This window comes from Drosophila bipectinata, chromosome 3R, assembly GCF_030179905.1.
Source record: "Drosophila bipectinata strain 14024-0381.07 chromosome 3R, DbipHiC1v2, whole genome shotgun sequence".
Lineage (NCBI taxonomy): Eukaryota > Metazoa > Arthropoda > Insecta > Diptera > Drosophilidae > Drosophila > Drosophila bipectinata.
Window position 1 is genome coordinate 26250892 of NC_091739.1, and position 24614 is coordinate 26275505.

The window sequence follows — 24614 nt, forward strand, 5'->3', positions numbered from 1 at the left end:
ATTATTTTTTTTTCTTTTTTTTTTTTTTTTAATTTTTAGAAGAAACTTTGATGCCCACCTATATCTGATATTTGCAGTATGTATCCGACAACATAAACTATAGACAAATTACAAGGGCATATTAACTTCGCCGCAACCCAAAGCCAACTTGCTTGATTTTATACATATATTCCATATGTCAAGAATCCCTCAAGAATCCCCCATTAATTAAACGCCTGACAAATTCTTATCGCCTCAAGGCTGTGTTCCCAATAAAACGACTGATTAGAACTCACATTGAGGTAATCAAAAGACGATTTTGGCAAAAACTGATTAGACCTTTAACAATGAAATGACAGAAAAGGCAACTTTCTGATTAAAATCTTCAAAGATTACAAACTTTCAAATCAGCTGTTAATGAAATTAGTCCACTCAAGCTGTGAAAAAGAAACCCATCTGAAAAAAGGCCATCGCCAAGGCCCAGTTAAGAGAGTTAACATTACAATGGACGGCAAACAAAAAAATTAAATACAATTTTGGGTGTCTGCGTCTGGGTCTGGCGCCCTAAATGAAGACAAATTGTAAATAAACGTAAATTTTCGAAACGACAGAGTGAAAACTTTGCGGACAAACATTTGGCGGTGGGGTTACATAAAAAATAAGAAAGAAGTGAGTAAGTGAGTAAGATATAAAAAAAAAAATAAAAGGTTTTCTGCAGCCGCCCCAAACGCCAAAATAGATGGCCATTAAAATAAAGTCTGGCAGATGGAGAGTAAACCCAAAAATCCCAACAACAACTGCAACAAAAATATCGTTACGCACAATATGCGAAGTTTTTGTTGTTGTTGCATGTGTAATTAAGCGAAATTAGGACAGTCCCCCCCTTGAAAAAAATACAACAAAAAAAATATAAACGAAAGAGATGCAAGTTACAATTTTTTGTAAAAAAGAAAGCCGAGGGAAAAAGACTCTACTCTTTATGGTGGAGTCTTCGTCTTCAAGCTTCGGTTTTCACAGTCTTCCAGTCTGTAGTCTTCGGCTTCCACTTCGGCTCTTGATGATCGGTTTCGCCCGCTCAAACTAAGCCAAGTTTTGTGTTTTTTTTTTTTTGGCTCATTCGTGTTTGCCGCTTATTACGTTTGTTGTCTGCTTTGCTGGCTGCCGCTCGGCCGCTGTCGTGCCCCCTTTTTTGGGGCCATATGACGACGACGCTGACTGCAGCAGAGCAGAGCAGCGACTGCGACCCGGCTTGCACAAAACAACAACAAAAACAAAAAAAAAAGCGTCAAGCTTGTTATGTAATAGCAGCCCCAGCGCCAGCGCCAGCGAACGAGGCGACGGACGGAACGGGCCATGGCGTCGCTACATTTTGTCATGATGCCGTTTATTTTTTTCCCCCCAAATTTTAGGCTTCAATTGGCCAACAAAAAATGGGAATATTTCAATATTTAAAAATAAAAATTAAAAAAAAAAAATCTCTTAATTTTAAAATATTTATATCATTTAAAGATATTTCTTTCTGAAAGCGTACTAAAATCAAAACTTATTATTTCTTTCTGTTACTTTATCGTCTATTTTTTCGGTTTTTCTTGCAATATTTTTTTCTCTAAAAAATTCGGAAAACATAGTTTTGGCCAAAAAAAGCGATTGCAACTGCAGCTGCAACGTCAAACGGCAACTCTGCTTGCAACTGCAACTTCCAGCGGTAGCTTTAACTAACTGTGGGCGACTCGAACTCTCAAATTGAAAGATAAAGTTGTGCATTATTTTTTGTCTTCATTTTTTTTATAATTTGCTGCGCTTTTTACAACTCAAGCCATGAAAAAGAGGTGAAACTAATTTTTGTGTTTGTATTTTTTGGTGTGGAAATCCCTCGAAGCTATTATGTAATGTGTGAGTATATGTTTTCTTTTTTATTTGAAAAATATTTTCTTTAGTGGGCGCTGGTTGGAAAATGTCACTCCCCAGATACCAGATACCCAGATGTGTGTATCCAGAGTTCAATAATTAATTCGATTGCACAACCCAAGCCCCCCAACTAAGAGACAATTGAAATTAGAAAGGCTATAGCTATGACTATGACTTCAAAGGCGAGCGAATTTAATTTTTTGCGGTATTTGAGAAACAAAAAGAGAGTCAGAGACAACAAAGGTTGAGCATCGTTGGCTGTGAAAGGTGAAAGGTGTAGATAATCGCCCAGAGAAAAGATCCAACAGAAATGTTAAATAAAATGAAAGAGTTACTGCCAGCCAGCCGGCCTGCCTGCCTGGTGGTCGGTCGGGTGAGAGATCTCTGGTGTATACAACACACAAATCGCGGGTGGTTTCGATGGGTTTAAATATATATATATATATATGTATACATCCGACTATACAAACATCCAAAAATGTTTGTGTTAAGGGTCTTTCTTTCTCTTTATTTTTATTTTATTTTTTTTTGTTTCTTGGGTGTTACGAATTCGAGTGAAATCGCAGCGCAGATATGCGGGGGAAAAAGTGCATGAATTTGTTTTTTAGGCCACCAACCAAATAGTTCCGGCATATACGAACTCCGAGTGGGGTCACAACTTTCGGGGCATCGAGAAATTGATTGGCAAAGCGAATGGAAATTCAATTTGTAATGCCCCCACCATCCCAAACCATGCCAGTGAGAGCCGGTCATCAGCGGGTGGTGTTCATGGCTAACGGTTAAGCTAAAGCCAAGTTAGACCTGAAGCTGAAGCTGCTGATATATCTCCCTTGTTGGCCAATTGTTATACATAAGCGGTGAAAACTGCCAAGAGGGTGTGAATGATGGGCCATTTGCATAAATTGCATAATTAAGGTGAGCCACTTGCTACACGGAAGTGGCGTTTTATAATGTATTCATAATTATGGTAATTCCAAGGATGTTATTGAATTTGTATAGTTCTTAAAGGTTTCGTTATAGTTCTTAAATTTTTCAGTAAGATTTGGCTTTAACTTTACATTTTTGTAAGGATATATATTTGAAGGATGGGTTCAAAAGGTTCTTTTGAAGCCCTTAGCATTATAAAAGATTTGAAGCCCCTAGCATTATAAAAGAATTTTAGGAAGCTCAGAAGAAAAAAGGTGCGCTCCGGTTTACAGAAAATGTCCTAGTAGGAGATCTCAATCCTCCTTGCTGGATTAAAAGTAAGAAAAAAATAATAATACTTTAATTTTAAGATTTATTTAAGAAAAAACCAAAGAAAAAAAACACTAATTTCTATTAAATTTTGGCACAAGTTTTTAAGAACAAGAACCAGTTAAAATACCCTTGCAGTTAAAATTGGAAACGTCGGATATAGTTTGTCGATCCTTAGAGTATAAATAAATTAACCAATAAACTAGTTATATATACAATAAAGCTAAAACAAAGTCCCAAGCTTCTATCTTCAAAAATAGAAAAGTTGGTATTTTTACCAAATACCAATAACCATTTCCGATCGTTCTGCTATATTTCAGCTATAACTTAGTTGGCCAAGTAACAAGTTTGAAAAAGCAAAGTTTATAGTAGGCCTAGACATAAGAGTACTTCAAGTTCTGAGCCCAGACACATCAGTCTACAAAAGCAACTGATACAGGCCAGTCCTAGCTGATAAATATACAACAAATTTAAATTTCATCAAAATATAAATAGTAAAATGGATACCTTTGAGGTCGTTACTAAGGGGCGATGTAAAGGGATCAGGATTCTTAAACCGACATCGACCATCCCACAACCTCCAAAAAGAACACCGTGGCCTCAAGAGAGTCCCATACTTACCCCAGAACTAATCGCCAAAAAATATGTCATTGTTATTGATGTGAAGGGGCGATATAAAGGGATCCTTAAACCGACATCGACCAGCCCACAACCTCCAAAACCGGAGTCACCTCTAAAACCGGAGTCACCTCCAAAAAGAACACCGTCGCCTCCAAAAAGAACACCGTCGCCTCCAAAAAGAACACCGTCGCCTCAAAAGAGGGCCCTACTTACCGCAGAACAAATCGCCAAACAACATGTCATTGGAACTTTTGGTCTAGAATTCGATAATAGCGATCCTGATTGCGTTGAGATAACGGCCACAGTTCAGGAGCCGAGAATACCCTTGAATTTTCGGGATCCTGTGCCTCCCGGCGAAGATAAGCTACACGAGCTGATTGTCTGCAACACCCAGGGTGAGCTGGTGGCAACAATACCTTTTCTAGAGAGCGACTACCGTCAGGTCCTCGCCGAGTATCTTGACCGGGACCGGATCTCCAAAGAGGGCCAGCCTTAGTCCTGACGTTATTTTTTTTTGTTTTTTTCGTGGAGTTCCTGAAGTCAAGAATCTATCTTCTGAAGATTTCCAAAATTATCGATAAACTTACCTCTCGACCCGCACTCACAGTCTACCTACTTTTCAAAGACTCTCAATGGAGGGGGTCTAGGGAGAACCTGGGCCCAGAACCACCCCGAAGAGCCCTGAGCGCAAAATCGGATTTACGGAGAAACCTCTTTGCTGCCACAAATTTTCCAAATTTCCAATTTCGTAATTTCTATAATCATTTAAATGTTAAATCAACTGTAAGGCTTCAGGCATTTAAAATAAATTATATTGTTTCAATTCAATGAATAGTGACTATGCTCTCCAAGGGTATAAAACTAAAAAAAAAAAAATAAACTAATATTTGGTTTAAAGGTTTAAAATAGATTTTAAATCCCAGATTTGAGAACGAGTAGTGTCTGTCTAAAATTATATCAAGATTGTTGGAGTGGTTCTCAAGCTACCCTTTTCAACTGATTTTTAAAAAATTGGAGAAATTCTGTAAACCAGAACGCCCTTTTATCCCTTGAGAGCGCCAAAAATGACATTGCAATGGATAAGTTCTTAATTTATTTGAACCTGTCAGAAATTGTTCTTTAAATCTAGATCCCTTTCAACAATCAAATAGAAAAACTTGTTTAGGATTCGGAGTAGTAGTAGCTCTTTCAATTACACTCGAGAAAGTATTACTCAGATCCTAAAAACATTTTTGTGGAATAGTCTATAGATCTTGTTGAGATTCAAATTAAATCTATTAACATATTGGCACCGAAGCCGATGAAACCTTTGCAGTGTTTACTATTCTATATACTGTTTACTATAATATACTATATTTAATGCATTATCCACTTGCCATAACCATTGCAATCTATTGTTTAGAAATCAAAAACCGCAAATGAACGTGTTATACAACATTTTCCTATCGAGAGCTGACTTATCGAATGACACTGACGACACCGATCGAAAGTAATCGTACCAGTTACAAAACCCCATTCGAGAGGTGAAAACTTTATTAAAATGATTTTTATTTTTCTCTCTTATTTTAAATATGCATTTAAATCTCTCTATAACCAATCAAATGGTGAACAATAGTTCAGAGACACGAAGGTTCGTGTCGAAATGTCATGGACCCTCTTACTCTCCCACACTTGGCACCCACTTTAGGTTAACTCACGCCTCCACCCTAGATATATTTATAAAAAAAAAAAAAGAAAAAATTCAACTGCCCGCATTGTTACAAGACCCTCGGGTTTCGTTTTTTTGTTCAACTTTGACTGTGGCCGGCACATAAATTTCCCTGAGCTGAACTTTCAAAAACTCAAAATGAAACAGCAACGATTTGCATTCGACTTTTCGTCGGACATTGTTTTTTGCATAATTTCCCTGGGAGGAAAAGTCAGCCAGACTATGGCTATAGCTATAAAAAAAAATCAGTTCACTGGCCAGCAAGACATCTCCAAACTCTTTTTGGAAGAAAGAAAGTCATTAAGTGAATGGTGGAGGAGAAGATGCCGCCGCATTGGAGTCACAAATTAGCGTTCAAATTAAGTGATTATTATTATTAGCCAGAGCCAGAGCCAGATAAGAAGATATACATTTTCGAAAATGTGTCTCAATAGATTGTGTGTGCTTTCAGTTAGCAGCTCATTTAAATGAAAGTTGACACTGCAGGGGATATTAGTACTAGTGGTAGTATCCCCCTCGGGTGGCAGTTACTTTCTAAATGCGTTGCACAATTTGTTCATCTCTGGAATCGATTTCGGCGGGGTAATTGCAATTGCAACTAATGTGAAATTCAATTTGCTGCCCCAGAAACAACAGGCGGAACAAAAAAACAAACTTTCCAAGTTGCAAAATTTTCAAAACCGAACGACAAATACAAAAAAAAAATTTGTTTAACTTTCCACAGAGCAGCAGTCGTAGCAGCAGCAGCAGCGGCAGGGTTATGTCATACCTGAGAGGTGAGGTAAGGAGGTTGAGGTGCGATTTCCCTCAAGTGAAACTGTAAGCTGTGGTTATACATTTTCTGTTTTTTTTTTTTTTTTTTTTTTGTATTTTGGAAAGCCGCAAAAAGGTAAAGTAAAAATGAAGTCGCAGCCGGCTATCCATAGGCCTCTGCCTCGGTTTTTAGTGCGTGGGGACAGTCGGGCAGGCCAGGCCAGGCCAGCCCCAACAACACAACCCAAAAAAACTCAAAATGAAAACGAAAGTGTGCGCATCCGCAATTAAAATTGTAAACGCGAGAGTTACCAAAGTAGAGGTAGTAGAAGCTCCGCTCCAAGGAAGCTCCAAAATGCGGTCAGTCATCTGGCAAATTAGAGGCAAGAGTCCCCCCTTTTGAGTGAAAATTTCGACCCAATTTGAGGTAGATTTCAACCAAAATGGGATTACCTAACTATAAATATTTATTTTTTTTTTAGCAAGGCCTCCTAAAATAGTAGTTGTTTTAGTTATCATTTAAATCTGAGGCACTGCCGCCCCGCCCCGTGACCCTTTGATGGAAACACCTCTAGTTATTTGGGGCACGCATGGTTATGCGACGCAACTGGTTTGCTTATCGACTTTCGGGGCAGTTGTTTTTTAGAGTCGTTATAAATGAATAATTGCGCCTGCCTGGGGTTTCCAAAATGGGTCACCCGAGACGAGATCGATTCCGGGGCTCAGGCTCAGATCGGTTCGGATCGGATCGATTCGAATCGATCGAGTTTCCCTTTTGTCGCGCAATGCCTCGGTAATCGATTTAAATAAATTATAATTACTCACGCGTCTGGTATACGAGTATATATCCTTGACTCGAATAAAAACTAACCAGAGTAGGGTATTTTATAGCTTTTTATAGGGGAGTTGGTACATACCTGTAATGAGAAAGGGAATTCAGTGGATTATTATTTAAGAATGTTTATGATCTATACATGAGAGAGAATATATTTAAGAACCTCATAAACTTAAGCCGAGATAATAAATTTCTTAAGACCCTAAATGATTCATGGCACAAATCAAATTCTCAGAATCTCAGCTTAAACATATATCCATCAATAAAACCCGAACCGATCCGAAAACGTATAAAATCTTTTAAGAAATAATATCGTAAAATATATGAAATCATTTTGTGATGATGACGACCGCGACGACGACATGCCAAAGTGAAATTAGCCCAAAGTTGAAATCCATTTAGAAATCTACATGAACCCAGATGCGTGTAAAAAGTAAGAAATACAAAAAAAAAGGTTAAAAAAGGGGGGTTTGAGATATAAACACTCGAGCTGTGATATTAATCCCTTCATAAATCAATGGCAACCGTCCAACAGCCGTCAAAGCTGACAGGGTCCCCATGCCGTTGAGAAAGACACCGATGTGGATGGGGGGGATACCAGGTTGTTTGTCATTTGGGCCTAGGCGTTGGCCCATAGCTGTCCATTTGTCGTCTATCTTCGTTGTCTCGGGCCTTTGTCATGAGCGACTTTTAGGGCAGCGATGGTGCCCACTTAAGGTATCTAGTCGATCGCATGATGAGACCCAGAGACTGGAGACTAGAGACCTGAGATCTGAGACTTGAAAGTTGACTTTACATACTTGGAGTTACTTGGAGTTGGTAGTCAGTCTACTTATTATTATTAAAATCTAACCCCAAAGAGTATTCCAACTCTTGAAACAATATAATACTCACGCCTAATCTCCAAATGGAGGACGTCGCTAGTTCGGGCCCAGTTGAAGGCAAAAAAATGCCATCTGCCTCCGACAAACTGACAAACCGAATAACTGGCCAACTAAAGTGACGTTTGAGGCAGTTTCACGGCCAGAGACCGGACCCAGACCCCGTTCATAGGCATAGTGAAAAGCTGGCTAGCTAGCTAGCTGCCTAGGCAGAGATGGCCCGCTGCCTCTATTTGAGTTATTCACACAAATTTCACGCCAATGGCCAACAAAAACAATAGAGTAGCTACTAGCTATTACAACAACACGTACACACTTAGTGGCGCCGAACCGTTGAATGGCCTTTTGGAAATTATTTCTGCTTGGCAACAATTGCAAAAGCCAGCCACAGCATTAGCCAGGCCATTGAGAGTTGGTAGTTGGTCGAGAGAAAATTGAAAACTATATGGATGGAACCAAATGGAAAATGGATATTTATGGTCTATATTATAGGCTCTACAGGGAGGATGGTCTTGAATCAAGACTGTTGGTTGGTACTTGAATAGAGGCACATGTTGAAATTAAAAGATAAGCTAAGGAAATAGTTTATGGATTTAAGATATATATTATTTGGTATTTGAATTCTTAGACTTATGATGCAATAGCTATAAGATAGTCTCTTCGGCAACTCTTCGAAGTCCTTTAACAAAATAACAGATTGTGAGTGAAACAGTGATGACTAACAAATGTGAAGTTAACCTTTACACGGCGACTAATTTCAAGTGGAAATATGGAAACTTAGGATGTTAACTACATATGGTCTTGTCACCTTTTTAGGATGTTAGCTATAAGAACTAATAGGTCTAAATATGATATATAGGTATCATATTTATAGGTATATATATATAGGTATATAGGTATAAATATACCTATTAGACCTATTAGTTCTTGTAGTTAACATCCTTAGTTTAGTCTCGTATCCCATGAATGTTGATCTCAATCCCCTTCTAATCTTTAATCTCTATTTTATGATTAAGTTTTTCAGCTTCCTGGTTTCCAACTCTGAACTGTTTTAAAAGCGATCAACGCCAACCTAATCCCCATCACCATCATCATCATCATTATCCATGTAGTCTTGGAGTGACAGGAGAGGGGCTATGACTATGACTATCTATTATTAAGTCGGAGTTTGGCTCTGTCTCGGGCGACTTTCACGCGCGAGTTTAAACGCTCGCAAAACGCATCGCTGCACAAATTTGCATTTTGCTTCACAAACACACACTCTAGTATGGCTATATAGCTATATATCTCTATATATATTAAAAAAAATGGAAAGCAGCAGCTACAACAACAACTGACAACTGTCATAAACATAACTCGGGCTCAATTGAGCTTTGTTGGTGTCTTGGTTTGGTGATATCGCCTGAGCATATCACCGCATAACGATTTCCCCCATAGCCCCTTCTTTTTTTGTAAAAAAAAAAAAAAAAAAACACTTGAAATAATATTTTTAAGAGTAATAATGTTAAATATTTAGGTTGAAATAAAGCCACTTTTTAAGAAATTAGATATCTTTTAAAAAAAAATTTTCCTTAACATAATTATGACTAATATTTTTCCAAGTGCATCGAACTGCAGTCGAACCATTCACTTAGCTTTTGTCTCCTTTTCTCCAATTTTCACTCACTACCGCGAGTTTTCCCGCCTCCCCCCGCCATGCTGCCATCTCTGTCTACTTTGTCTTTAATGATTTCTCCTTTGAACAAATTTCTTGTTACCTTACTGCCACCTTCGCCCCGTCCCGCTCTTTGCTTTCAATTTTTTATGTAATAGTTTATGAGCTGAAACAATACGCCGCTGGCTGCCTATCGGCTGGCCGCCAGCCTGACGACGCTTTCTTTGTACCCAAAAAACGACTGAGAGAGAGGGAGAAAGAGAGACGGAAAATAAGTATCTCATAGATACACCAAGCATCCTCATGTGTGTGTTTTCCACAAGGGGATTTGCAAAGGTGCCTAATGGCAAGAGCTTTTCCGACATAAGATTCTGTATAAAGGGAGGTAGCTACTAACTACTAGGGGGGTTAAAAAAAATATTATTTAAAAAAAGTTAAAATCTAAAAACTATTATTATTATCTAGTAAGTATTTCTATATCTTATTTTAATAGTTTTTTTTCGATTTTCTAGTTAGAGCCCCCCTTTAAGCCACACCACTGCCTTGCACAACCATGGCCAGAAGCTGAAATCGTTTTCCTGCCTTTCTTGGCAGCAACAAAGTTTGTTATTGTGTCAGCTTATCGTTCGCTCCCAGCCAATATCCAAAGCCAAATGGCCAAAAGACTTTAGGGCCAGAATCAATATTGATTTGGTTTGCCAACCAATGCCCCTCTCCTTGCCCCCCAACCACCATAGTTTTGCTCGCCTTTTTATGGGAAGATGTTACTTTTATTTTTGCCACATTTTTCCTCCAAGTGTGGCCATTTCCAAGTGTGTGTATCTGTGAGGTGAAATTTTTGTGGAGCATCCATCCAACTGGGATGGGGGCTGGCTGGCTTATGGGAAAGTTGCATTTGAATTGGCCAAAAGTGGCCAAGACACAGAATGTGATCGTAATTGATGAGCAGCAGCAGAGGCCTGAGGAGGAGGCTGGAAAACTGGTCGTTAAATGGAAGAAGAACATGGCTGAATTTTCCCACATTTGCGATTTGCATTCTGCAATGGAATGTACTATCTGTCTTTGAAGAGATTTAATACATCTTAGATAATTAGTTTTAAGTATCTAGTATCTTAAATGCCAAAAAAAAACAATCAATCAGTCAATTTTTATCTAATGCCTTCGAGATAAACTTAACTATAATCTTCCTAAAACTTTATAACTTTGCAACACTTCGTAGACACACTCACGGATTAGTTCGAGTGGGAATACTATAAGCTGTTGAGGTAGACAAACTTTCATATAAGTAGGCGTGTGGTGGGCGTGGCCAGTGGGTTTAGTTCACGCAGGCAGTCTACTACTGTAGAGCCATGGCGCCAACTCAGAGTCGTAAACTTGAACATGACTGCCAAAAGGCTGTTGATACTCTTTCCAAAAGGTATTTCAATTTTAAGATATAGAATCTTTAGATGAAATATTATTTATAAGATGGTAAAATATTTAGATATTGAAAATGTCTTGAAATAAGTATCATACCAGAGTATCTTAATAGTCCTAAAAGGAACATCAAAAGGTAAAGCTAAAAGGACTATCCTAGTTAGTAGCTAAATCTACCTTGAAGTATCTTAACTTTTGGATGAAAAATCTTAAGATAAAATATCCTTTATTAAAAATACATACACAGATGGTAAAAATATCTTTTAATAAATATCTTATCAGAGTATCTTATCAGTCGGTAATAGTAATATCAGTAATAGTTTCTTTTAGATAATCTCCAAGAAGTTTAAATTTTTAAGTACTTTTATCTTCACCCCTTTTTTCTGTAAAGTAGTTTCTGTTAGTGGATTTTAGACCTTTTTTTTGGAGAGTCGTTTGTCTCACGTAGTGCCAAATGTGTGCATTTTAATGATCCAAATTATGGTTACTTTATTGCGTTATTAATAACATTTTGATTGCATCACGTACGCACGCACTCCGGAGCTCAGAGCCGAGCTCTTCCTCCGACCATTCAAACCTCTCTAGACCTTAACCCAAAACATAAATCCACTGGAGAAAATAACGAGCTTTAGACTTGAAAGGTTTTGCAATAAAAGTACTAACTAATATTATTAAAATTTATTTATATTAATTTATATTTTAATTTAATAAATTAATTTTAATTAAAATTCTATTTTAATTTTTTACTTTAAAAATACCTAGTCTTTTGTTTTCTTTCTATTTTTTGTTTCTGAAACATTACTTTCATGGAATATCTTCCCCGATAATGATCCGTATAATTTTCTTGTGTAAATTGGACACCCCATCCGATCCAATCCCAATCCCAATTCCAAGCTATGCTGCTGCTGTTACTGTCAACGCTCCACTCCGCTCACGTTCCATTTAGCTGGCCACGTAAATGGAAATGGCATGGAAATGGGTGCAAGGTGTGTGTGCGTGTTTCTCCGAGGGCTGGCTTTGGACTCCTCCTTGGATTTCTGTCTGCCGGTGCAGTCGAAGGGCAACCCAAGTGGTGGAAAAAAAAATAAAACAGCACAGCAGCGAAATAAGTTTCGTTCGCAGCTGTAGAAATCGTGCCGAGCAGCCTTGGTTTCTACTTCCCTCTACCGAGAAAAAAAAAAATTACTCGAACCTCGAACCCCAACACCCCACCCCGTGTATATTGTACTTCTTTTGGGTGTCTTATCAATGTTTTATTTTTTGTATTTCTTCTTGTAGCTTTCGAGTGCTGTTTTCAGTTAATTTTCCGTTTCTGTTATTGAATTTTTACAACTGCCCCGAAGTGGGTCAAAGATACAGATACACACAGAGACACAGAGGCCTGAGAGGCTTCGTTTTGGGCTCCAAAACCACAGATCGGTCGGTCGGTCGGTCGTCGTCACATAATAAAGAGAGCGGCATCGGCATCGGCATCGGCGGCTTCAGTGGCGGTAATTTAACGTTCATTAATGTCTGGCATAATTTTCGGTACTTCTTCTTTTGCGTGCTCTGAAGGCTGATGAGGAATGAATGCTCCACACTCCACTCACACTCCACTCCAGTCCAGTCCAAGGAGCTGCGAATTACGAGGTTCATAAACTACGAGACCAGCTGCCAAAAGTGGATCATCACCGGCATTTAAAGGCTTTTTTTTTGGAAGCAAGTTTAAAGGCTCCCTCAAGCTCCTCAAAAACCTATTATTTTTTATGGTCTACCCTCTCAAGATATTAGTACTTTTACACAATAGTTTCGATTATTTAAATCACTCGCAGGAAGGGCCTATGAATTTGCATTTTAATTTGCTTGGAAAGACCGGAATCCGGTACCGGCATTTCTGACGTCACAGGCCAACAACCGGCTCTTGTCACCAAATCGGACTAGAACGGGCTCAAAAGAACAAGTTGAGCAAGGCAAGTACTTAAACTTCTTCTACACAAGGCAGGAAGGCGATGGGAAATAATACTCGCACATCTCCAATCGAAGGAAGTCACAACCATGGTGGGGCATGAGGCACGAGGCATGAAGCATGGGGCAGGAAAAAACGCCTGAAAGAGCGACAGGGACAAAGCAATCATTCTACAAGCCACTAGCTACTAGCAACCTTGGGAGCTATTTTCAAGGTGTGCACACACGCTTCAAACGGAAGAGGTGAAGGCCTCCTCGCGACAACAACCTAGAAGTTGTTCAAATGAAAAAATAATAATAAAAATAAAAATAATAATACTAGCAAGGGAGAACAACACCCGGGCAACAGAATCAGCCCATTCGTAGCATAATTTATGGGCAGACACGAGCTGAATTTTGTCGACATCCGCCAGAAGTAAAAAGGAGAGAGTTTCAGTTTCAGATTCAGCTTCAGCTGTTCAGATACACGCTTAACTTTTTTAAAGATACATAGGAGTACTTTTAGCAGGAGTAAGAATCAAGTATACGTATTTTCGTATTATCCCCTCTACTATCTACCTATACTATAAACCTATTTTTTCATTTATTTGAATTTAACATATATAGTTTAAAAATATTTCCCATCATAGCCATCGTAATTCTCTAATGTTGTACCTCTCTATTCTACCCAAACTATTTAATACCATGAGTTACCCAAATATTGTACATTTGTTTCTGTTCTTTTTGTATCTCTCCCTGCCAATTTTTTCGCCTTTTTTTATTGTTTTAACGAACTCAGGTTGTTTTGACCATGAACCCATCATAAGTCTCAAATGGCTCACGCTTTTATTTCATTTCATTATTTTTTCCCCCTTCTGTGCTCAGTTTGGGGCAATGTTTGCCATAGAATGTGTTTTTTTCGGGGCTGTGGCTCTTCTTCTCTCATTTTTTGTACTTTTTTTTTTTGTTTATTTAAATGGGCGGACTATTTGAACTTATTTGACTCTTTTTTCTTTACTCCATTCTTTGTCCAAAACGTCTACTTGGCCACATGAATTTGTCATAATTTCGTTGGTTAGACGGCATAATTAACAAGCTCTCTGACTATTGACCGAAGCAGAGTTAGAGCCCCATGTTCGTGACCGTTTGTATCTGTATCTGTATTAGCGGCGTATCTCTGTATCGGTGCGTGTATTTGCTTAGTAATTATAGACGTTAGAAGTCTTATATATACATATAGGTGTCTGACTTGTATCGGGGGGGCATTAAACGTGCCATCGAGTCAGACTTCTCAAGGTTTAGGGCGTTTATATTTCAATGCCCCGAGGCTTAGCCGAGCCATTTTTTTTAGGTTTTTTGTAAAAAAAAAAAAAAGAAAAAGATTGCCTCTGATGGTCATTAAATTTGAAGAAAGGGAACAGAATGGCCAAGTGTGGGCTTAAATTCAAATTAGGGATAAGAGCCTTTTAGTTAACTTTCGATTAAGGGTTATTTGGTATTCAGAGAGTAATTTGTTGCTCCCTTCCTTTGGCAATCTTTTTAAGGTTTCATTATTTTAAGATTTTGAAACCAGCTCCGTCATCGTTTGGCCTTTTATTTTATGAACCATCACTCATAGATCTGAAACCCATTTACTTACACCGGGGGAGAGTAAAGTCAATTGTCAACATAAATGTCATCGGAGAATAAACATACCTGGAACGAGAAGAGTTCAAGTTATACAACCGATTAATAAAGGTCTACTGCTGAGATGAGATATCGCGACATGTAGGGGAATATTAAACAACATAAATAACATATTGTACAATGAGTCTCAACAGTTTTGCTGGCCAGGCCTGATAAAGATCGCATTGTGCATTGTTTTGTTGTCGGTTCATAAAGGAGAGAGGATCCAGGAGGATGACATGCCGGCTGAGGCACCACCATGAAGTTGAACATAGGGGGGGAACTGTGAAGGAAGCGAAATTAAATAAAAGCGCAGACATCGACGACGGCTGCAAAAAGCAGATCAACATAAAATGAAAATAAATCAAAAAACGTATCGTGCTTTTTATTTAACTTTACTTTTTTTCTTATTTTTTTGCATAAAAAGCAACGGGAATGGAAGGCAACGAATGAAACTTTTCACCATTTTGCATAACAATTTGTATCTTTCAGTGGAGCGCGTTAAAGTCATACAGCAATTCCGACTCCGACTCCATCTCCAACTCCGACAATGGGAGCAACCGAGTCAAGGGTCCAACTTTTACTCCACGTTGCTCAACTTTAAATTTTTCGTAAAGTATGGTAGTTGGAGGAGAACCATAAAAAGGGATCGGAAAGGAACAACCCTGGGATGCATGTCAGATACCAGATACAAAGATACAAAGGTGCGTTGCGCAACTTTAGGAAAGTTGAAACTAACTGGGGGATTAAACTAACCACTTAGTCAGTTATTATTATACCCAGCTGCTTAGAACTTAATATTTTCAATATTTAATATAAAACAACGCTATCCTTATGACCCACACTGTCTTTGCCACAAAGAGTGTAAGGCAAAGGCGGGAACATTGTGAAATTAACTCAAACTGTCGACAGAACCGATGCCACCGATGGAACAGAATACGGGAATTCTGACTGGAGGGGCATGCCACAGAAGGAGATTCCCCCTGTCGAGGCACTCGAGTTTCAATTTAAATGCAACTGACACTAAAGTTACTACTTTGGCGCACTACATGCCACAAAAGACCACTACTGTGAGAGTAGGAATAAGTAGAGGTGGTTTTTGGAAAAATACAAATATTCAGAGAATAGTTTTGAAATAATTAAGGTAAATCCTTAACAAAAATTAATTAAATTCTAGCAAAAAAAAAAAGAGTAAGAGAAAATCGGTAAGCCACAAAAGGTAGCAGTAGTATGGGGCAACAGGATTATATTTTCCGGTGGTTCTGATATCCCCCGCCCTGGCACTTGCCTCTCTCTTGCGTGGCAGACAGACAACGACGACAACGTTCGTTCCACAACTTTTGCAACTAAAGTTGAGTTGAGTCTTTTGGGGTGCGGTAAGCTGGGGCGTGGGGCATGGGGCATGCAGAATGGTGTGCCTGCCTGGCTGCCTGCACAGACATTGTTGCTGTGTGTCTGTAAAATAAATTTAATGAACTAGCGCAACCATAAAGCTTAACTTATCAAGAATGCCAGCCAGCCAGCCAGGCTGCAGGGGACTCGGTCTCAGTCTCAGAGACTCAAACTGGAGTCGAAGGCGAACAGAACGAACCCGAACTAAAGCCACCGCTAAGGAGGGCAATCTTTAAGATACTGAACAGTGGCCGAAGATATTCAAGATAGGACTTAAGATTTAGTTAAAAATTACTAAGATTTTTAGCCATATTTTTTTCTTTAAAACCTTTCTTTTTTGGAGAATCTTTTTTTTTTAGTTTTTTTTCTAAACTTTAGTTTTTAAATCACTGTTCCACTGTGTCGGCATTACAACAGCAGACACTTTACGGCTAAACACATTCGACTTGTTGTCCAATTGTGCAATAAACCAACAACGACAAATAATTGTAAAAAATGCAAATTTTCCAGCAAAAGCAAAAGCAGAACACAAATCTAACTCTGATTGTTGCGTGACTCAGAAGAGGTTCAATGAACTAGGGGATCTATACTCTATAAAGATCTATACTCCACAAAGACTAATAAAATATAAAGGATAAAGACCTCAACCAAGAAAATTGAGATGAGAATCGGTTGATAAGCAACACCAGACAGACACCTGGTGTGTCAACTGTCTTGCTTCAGATGCACTTTGAAAAATATTTCAAAAATAAAACAATGCTTCTTTTAAGCCAAAAACTGCAACAAATTTTTTAAAAGTGCATTCCTAGCAACCACATTAGTTGCCTGAATAGTCTCCAAAGTTAATTTCTCAGACTCCTCAGCCTCAACTTTATGATTTCCATTCATTTAGCGGCGAAACAGGAAGAGAAAGTAATGCATTGCAACGGCTTCAGCTTCAGTATCTCTGGCCTCAGTATCTGTATCTGACTGCCGAGTTGGACTGTGGGGCGCTCTCACTTCATAAATTTTACCCGGCATGGTGTCAAGTCAATGCCAAAGAGCCAAGCTGTTGCTGCCTGCTGAAGTTTCGATTTTGGGCTACCACCATTGGAGTTTTAATGGAGTTGGAGTTGAAGCTGAAGCTTCGCCAGTTGCTGGCCGACAAATGAACGACAGTTGCCACCTTGAAAACGGTTGCAGTGGCAGCTGTCGTCGCAGGCTTTCTAAAGGCACTTGCACCTTTAGTATCTTTAGTTTAATATCCTTATTTCAATAAATCATAATTTTGTATTCTATCTCCAAGTACAAGTGTGGTCTTGTGAGTCATGTTTGAAAGCAAATTTCATTTCATTTCTTCATTTGATTTCATTTCGCCGGCTACAGATACTTTCCTTTACTTTCATTTGAGTGAAAGATACGTGGAGTATCTCCCACTCGCTTCTCTCTCTCTCACTCTCTCTCTGTCTTTCCCTCTCCCTCATTTTTTTAGTGAAAAGGACCAATTTCAATTTCACATTGGTTCGCTTTCAAATATGTATCCACGAGATGCTGTTGTAGTTAATTATATGTGCATGGCTATCTGGCAGCTGCACATTCACAGCGCGTCTCTGGCTCTCATTTGTAAAAGTATCTTATAGATAAACAGGAAGTGAAATGAGTTTCATTGGCCATGGCGCTCTTTTTTCAGTTTTCCTCAAACTTTTACTTGCCAAACGATTTTGTTTTCCCTGAACAGATTAGCTGAAGTTTTTCAAATTACATTTTCCAAAGGGGGTTTTCACGGGTGGGCGTTGAGTGAAAGGCTATATTTAATAGCTTCATTGTGAGTTGAATGAATGGTTTAATTTTAAGAGCTAGGCGTAAGATAGGACTTCTTTAAAGGCCTTCTAAGCTCTCATAATCTCCCCCATCTACAAGCCAGGCATATACTTTCTAACAACTATCATCATCAAAAAAAATGTGTTAAATTCTCGACAAGCGATGCAGGTTAACAAGAACTCTCCTTCACTGAGGAGGAGAAAGCGACAGAGATAAGATGGCATAATTTTCACGCTTTTCCGCTAAAAACCCAGGTACTCTGCCCTCTCTCCTCTCTCTGAGAACTGATTTATTATACAAATGAAAACCCTCTAGTAATTAGTGAGAAGTTTGCCCCCCCGGAGATGCAAATCAGGGAGAAAACGAGATGGGATAGAGATCAAAGTTGAAAGATACTGAAGAACCAGACAAATGCGATATAATAGAAGCGATTAGTAACAATAAAAAGCAGTTTATGTGGCGGATAGGCCCCAAGTCAGATTATACATATTAAAGAGCCAAGAGCCGAGCAAGGGAACAGAACTGGAAGCGACCTTACAAGACCAAAAACGACATTAAGATACACACACTCTAGGCCGAGCAGCACTGCTCTTGAGATACTTTTGGACATGAAGCGGAAACAAATACAAGCTCACAAGAATCGAGACAAGAAACACGCCATGGGGATGTTTAAAATGTTAAAGCCAACAGAGCTAAGCCCACAGAGTTTATAGTCTTGGCTTTAAAATAGCCAAGCCACCAGCTCTGTTTAATGGACAGAAGCTATGGGGCAGGCACGCCTTTGGCTGCATCATAAATTTTTAATGTGAAGATGTGTAGAGAGATGCAACCACAAAAATACAAAAAAAAGGACAGACGGACAACAAACAAGATCAACAGCAGTCGGGATCGCGTATCTTAAAGATACAAATTACAAGCAGTAGACATTGAGAACGGCCACGGCAATAAACAACAACGCCGCGCCGATACAGAGCCACAGTGGCAGCATGAAAATGATTAAAAGACCTAAAGAGCATGTCTCCTCGGACTTTACGGTTTCGTTTCCGTAGTTTCAGGGCCACGTTAAGACGAACGAAACACACTGGCAACGGAACAGAGGAAGCCAAAAAGCCAGCATGCCGAGAAAGGAAACCGAGATCCAAGACCCGACGACGAGAGACTCTCTGAAAGTCTGTCATCATTTTTGTCACGCACGTTGCCATTTGAAGGCTTCTCTTTCGGCTGTCGGCTCTTCTGTCACTGAAGACTGATCTTCTGGTATTTCTTCTTCTGTCTTCTGCTCAGCTTCTTCATTTTTCACAGCTGCTTGGCTTCATTGTGGCTCTTTGTTGCCGCCGTCTGCCACTCGAATTTAATTTGTTAAGCGTTTAAGCGTGCCTAGACGAAATGGAATGAAACACACAGGCTACAGCACAGTGGGGCAAAAACTAGGAATTTTTTTTTTTTATAAGAAGACTAGTCTTATATTTGAAAGAATCTAAATAATTCCTTTGAAAATAGATTCCTTTTTAAAATAATCTCCAATATTCAAAGCCCTTTTCAAGCACTTCCGTACCACGGCCATGACAACGTCACTTTTCACCGAGCCACTCATAAATCGCTTCGTCTCACTGTTACCATTGACTCTTGTAGGGCTCTCGTAAGTATCTTTCGGATTCCGATTTATCCATTGTTTATTTTGAAATCCAGTGTCTTGTCTGTCAAACTAGTCAGCAGTTGGGCATCGTGTCCGAATGTCCGTGTGTCCGTTTGTCCGTCTGTCCATTGATTTCAATTATAACCCAGTTTCATTAATGCAGTTTACATTAACCCCAACCTCCCCCATCTTTGTTTTTTTTCTGTAGGTAGGTTGGCCTGGCCCGCGGTCCGCAAACTCATTGTCAGATAATTATCACTGGGTGTGTGTGCGTGTGTGTATTTTTCGAAACCCTGACCTGAAACTGTTTCTTTTTTTTTTCCTATATATTTTTCGTTATGTTTACAGTTGCTTAGCCACTGTGTGGACTCTGATGTGCGTATGTTTGCATATTGGTAGGTCTATTTTAGAGGTCTATTTACCTTCGAACTACCCTCGAAAATGACAAAATCCTTTGAAAAGTACTGGAACCTTTGTTTTAAAAACTTTGTGACGAAAGAAAACCTCAAAAATTATAAACCTTTGGGTAAAGGACTCTTTATCTTTCCCTCAGTTGATTATTTCTTAGAAATCTTTATTTTATTAACTTTTGTGCCGAAAGTAACAGGCATGTCATAACATTTTCGTTATAAAATGTTCGCCCTGGCTATGAAAATCGATATTTAAACAAGGACAATTACTGATAATGGCTGGGGAGTGTGTGGGTGCGTAGGTGGGTGCACGCATATAATTATCATTAAATGCACGTGGCGCCCCCAGCACACACACTAACACAGACAAAGGGAGACTATGACACACCCAGTGTAATGTTTTGCCCATTCAGGTCCTGGAGGAGATTCCTGCTACTCCTTGTTGTCATATTTTTCTTGTTATTTATATTTTCTTTTTTTTTTAGCTTCTCCCTTTGTGCTTGACGACGACGACGACGGCGACCATGAAAAGCCCAATGATAAACGAGACCCGGACCAGCCACTAAAATAACAACAACAACAACAATGAGAGCTCGACGAAAATTGTAGTTGATGACCCTCAGATAGACACTCTCAAGGATACGAGAGAGTAAACGACGTCAGCGACGGTTGCCGCTCGCATTAACCAACCAAGCAAAGGTTAAAGGTACCAACAACAACAACTAAAATTACTACAACAATCAACCATAAAAAAAGAAGAAAAATAAAAAAATAACTAGAATCACAAGGTTAGAACATTGCTCGAGACTGACTCGCAGTTCAGTTGGGTTCAGTACCAGTACCGCCGGGCGGCCCATGAAATGAAATACCCACCAAACGAGAGTGAGAGAGACAGTTCAAGGGAATAATATGAAAGAGATGATGAAGGAGCGGACTACACAAGGACTAAAATGGATGCTCTATTTAGGAGGAGGGTGAGCTAGAATGGAGGTATCATGGTGGGTCTTTATACCTGGTACTTTTGGAGTACTATATGGTACTATATTCACTTTATATTTCAGAGAAATCTATTGATTTTTAAAGGAGTTACAGTCTTTTTAATCTTCTCTCCTACTGTCTTGCTCCAAAGCACCCAAAAGTATGCAATAAAATTGTATCTTAAAATCAAGGAAAGAGTACCGGGTATCGTTTATTAAATAAAATCGAATATAGAATATAAACTATTCTTTTTTGTACAATATTAATTAATTTTATTCAACCTTTCTATAAAAACCACACTACCCTCTTAAAACCTAAGGGCATTAACTATCGAACCGCGTAAATTACACAGCGAAAGGCAGCCAACTCGGACAGTACGAGGCTCTGGCTAGCAACAGGCTACTGACAGCTACTGACTAACTACAATAAACTACAAAAAAACAACAAAAATGAACGTATTAATAGTAGTAATAAAATAGAAGCGCAGAGGCGGCCTTAGCAGGGGGTTGGGTGTGTTTGGAGGAGTCCCACAAGGGGGAATGATTGCATTAATCAAGCTAAGGGGAGAAATAGCAGAAAAATATAGAAGAGGCGATAAGGGCGGGGGAGGGGCTCCATCTGGTGCGATTCAAGCGAATCAAATAATTGTAGTCTTGCGAATGGAAATTATAAAGAAGCCAAACAGGGCTATCTATCCAGAGAATGGGGCGGATCGTGAAAGGAAATAACATCATTGGGGCGTTTCAACATCTAAAGATTAATATACAATGCTTACGAAAATACGAAAAATCAACATTAGGAATTTATTATCATCCGATCTGCTTTAGGAAAAGAACTAAAGATGAACATATATGAAGAATAATAAACAAAGATTCTCCAGACAATAATGTGCTCTTAAAAATGTGGCAATAAAAACTATTAATCAACAAATTCAATTAAAAGTAATAATTTTCAAAAGTGGAAATTGTAAAAGGGCTACTCTAGCTAAGTACTCCCAAATGTGCTGAAGTTCTTGCAACATGGCACTTTAATAAATGTTCCTTAAAGGCAATTAGAACTGAAATCATATTACAAAATATACTTCCAATCATCTCCTTTTTTTAACATTAATTTTTATGACAAAGATTCGTATTGCGATTGTTTAGATTTCTCAAGTAGGTCCATAAATATTACATAAATCAATATTCCATAATTATAATACCATAGAGAGCCTGATGTATACACACACTGATCCACTTCTAGCCCAATTGGAGACACAAATAAAGGCAAAAAAAAATATAAATGGAGCAGAGGCATTGGAGGCATCAGTTTTCAGAATTGGGTCAAGTTTCGGTTTTATTACCCCAGTGAGTAGTGTTAGTGTGTGAGTGTGCGTGGTCTGAGTACCAGTTCAGTTCCCCAGGGCACACCCTGGGATGCTCTGACTCTACTCTGACTGTGGCTCTACATGCGTGTATAATTTTCTTTGATTAAATCATAAAATATGCAAAAATACAAAGCCAGAAAATAAATGTACAACAAAAGTTTGTTGCGGTGCCCAAAAAAGCGGAAACTAGGTCAGAGTTTGGGACTGACTGCCCCAAAAAACACCAAAAACCAAAAACAACAACAGAGGCAGAGTGATTTCTGAGTGAGAAGCTGAGAGTGATTTTTGCGGTTACTAGGCAATTGACACATGGCGTATGCGTAATATTACAATTTCTTAGTAAAAATATAATAAAATTTTATTCTTAAAACCACAAAAATCTTGGCTAATAAAAGGCCTAAAAGGTCAAACTGCAGCAGCAGTAGCAGGCACCCGGGTAGGCTACGACGACCCCCGGCAGAAGGCGAGTTGCAAGGCAATTAGCGCGCAATTGACCTACATTGGGGCAACATTAATGGTGTCAATAGTAAACGAGACTGCCAACGACAACTCACTGCTGCTGCTGCTGCTCAGGTCTCTGCTCTGCTCAGTTTGGGTTTAGTTTAGTGAGCAAAATACAGAAAATATTCAGAGTAGGCCTTCCTAGGTGCCTCCAGCATAAGTTCCAAATAATGGCGCACCTTCGGAAAAGTCGGAAAACCTTGCTAGACCTCCGTATGACGTCAGTGCGAGGAGAGAACTAACCTTTAGAAGGCAGATTCTTTGAAGAATTCTATGACCTCTAAAGAAAATAACTTCCCATCTGCAGAAGAATCTTGCAGAAGAAAACAATTAAAATGTTGCGTTGCGTGCGATTTCTTTGGCCTGACACTGGGCTGTGGTTGGAGGTGATTGTTGTTGTTGGAAGAAGAGACAAGCCCCCCACCACCACACGCACCACACACACCAGAGCCACCCAGGCCGGAGCAGAGCTATAGCAGAGGCGCCAGCAGAGGCAGCGTCATCGGCTGTGGCATCGGCATCGACAGCGGCATGTAAGTTGTACACGATAAATGAGAAATGAGGTTACCTACTTTTTAAGAAGGTCAATACGACCCAAAACAAATGAGCGAGGCAACGCCAAGCAGCACCGCCAGCAGAGACGCTGGCCGCGACAGAGACAGACTGCAGAGCGAGTGCAAACGAGCGAGAGCGAATAAAGCTCAGTGACCATGTGAACAGCGTCGGCAGCGACTGTGCTGCGCTGCCAGCAAAACATACTCGCAGCACCACAAACATTACAGCAGCAAACGTTTTCAATGAAAACAAAAGTAGTACACGCTGCCGACAACTGAGGCTGACGCTGACGTTGACGCAGACGTCGACAGCAAAGTCGATGCCTCGGCTGACGTCAGCGTTGGCGGCATGTAAGTGTCCAAGTCCAAAGTTGGTGACGAATTCGAATTCGGTTTCGGGGCTAAGAGATTTCGGTGGTGGCCACATGCGAGGGCGACTGCGCAGCTGGCGTGGCGAGGGCGCGACCACGCCTAGTGTTGGCGGTTTTAAGAGCCAGAAAGTGCATCAAGTTAACTGTAGTTAGTGGTTCTATAAATATATATTCTCTTGATTGTTTAGAGGGGAGTTCCGGGGTTGGAGAACAAATATTGAGGAAGATTCTTAAGACTGGTAATATCCTAAAGATTGGTAGATAGGATTCTTAAGATTGGTTCTAAAAATGGTATTCTATATAAAGTTATAGCTATACTACTAAAAATAAGAGCTAGTAGTTTGCAGTTTTTTCAAGCTTAATATTCATAAAATATTGTATTACATATTGAAGATTCTTGCAGAACAAATATTAGTTCTTAAAATTGGTTCCAGTATGATATGTACATATATTCCATATGATGCTGAAGCTTCTCCTATATTTAAGTGATTTTACTTGATATTACTGAAACATATTAATGATTAAAATCAGTATCCTATATGAAGGTATATATATATACAAATATCAATTCTCGAGGGGGGTTCCAGTATTCTATTTAAAATATTAGTATGATATATCACCAGTTTTCTAAATGAATCTCTAACTAGTTCTTAAACTGAGTTCTTTAGCTTAAAACTAGTATTCTATCTTGAAGAATCTTGTGGAACTCATATTGATCCTCAGGATCCCTCAGAATCAGTATATAACTGGTATAACTAAACTCAATAAGAGATAATAGTATAGTAGGGTTCTTGCTCTTTTAGAAGATATATTACTTGTTAATAATAATTTATAATTTAATAATTTAAGAAGATAATAGCTTCTTAAATTAGTATGCTATAAGAAGGTATAGTTGTATTTTATTTTGCAATACTATATAGTCTTCTTTAAGGTATAATATCATTATTATTTTACTATTATATCTTACAATCTTGTACAAGATTGATTATTTCTTCAGATTTATACAAAAATCAGTAACTTTTATAAA

The 24614-nt window shown here is 39.0% G+C and overlaps 2 protein-coding genes across 4 annotated transcripts in view; one reads left to right on the forward strand and one right to left on the reverse strand.

Moving 5' to 3' along the window:
- Positions 1-24614, reverse strand: part of rdx (BTB/POZ and MATH domain-containing protein rdx) — a 62025-nt gene that overhangs the window by 19407 nt on the left and 18004 nt on the right. The gene's annotated exons all lie outside the window — the stretch shown is intronic.
- On the forward strand, positions 3525-4572 carry LOC108121914 (uncharacterized). The gene has a single exon (XM_017236225.3). The coding sequence runs from the start codon at positions 3623-3625 to the stop codon at positions 4238-4240; it is 618 nt and encodes a 205-aa protein (XP_017091714.2). The 5' UTR covers positions 3525-3622; the 3' UTR covers positions 4241-4572.

Bases quoted from the DNA above. Each gene is read 5' to 3' on its own strand.
- LOC108121914 (XM_017236225.3), top strand. From the start codon at position 3,623: ATGGATACCTTTGAGGTCGTTACTAAGGGGCGATGTAAAGGGATCAGG.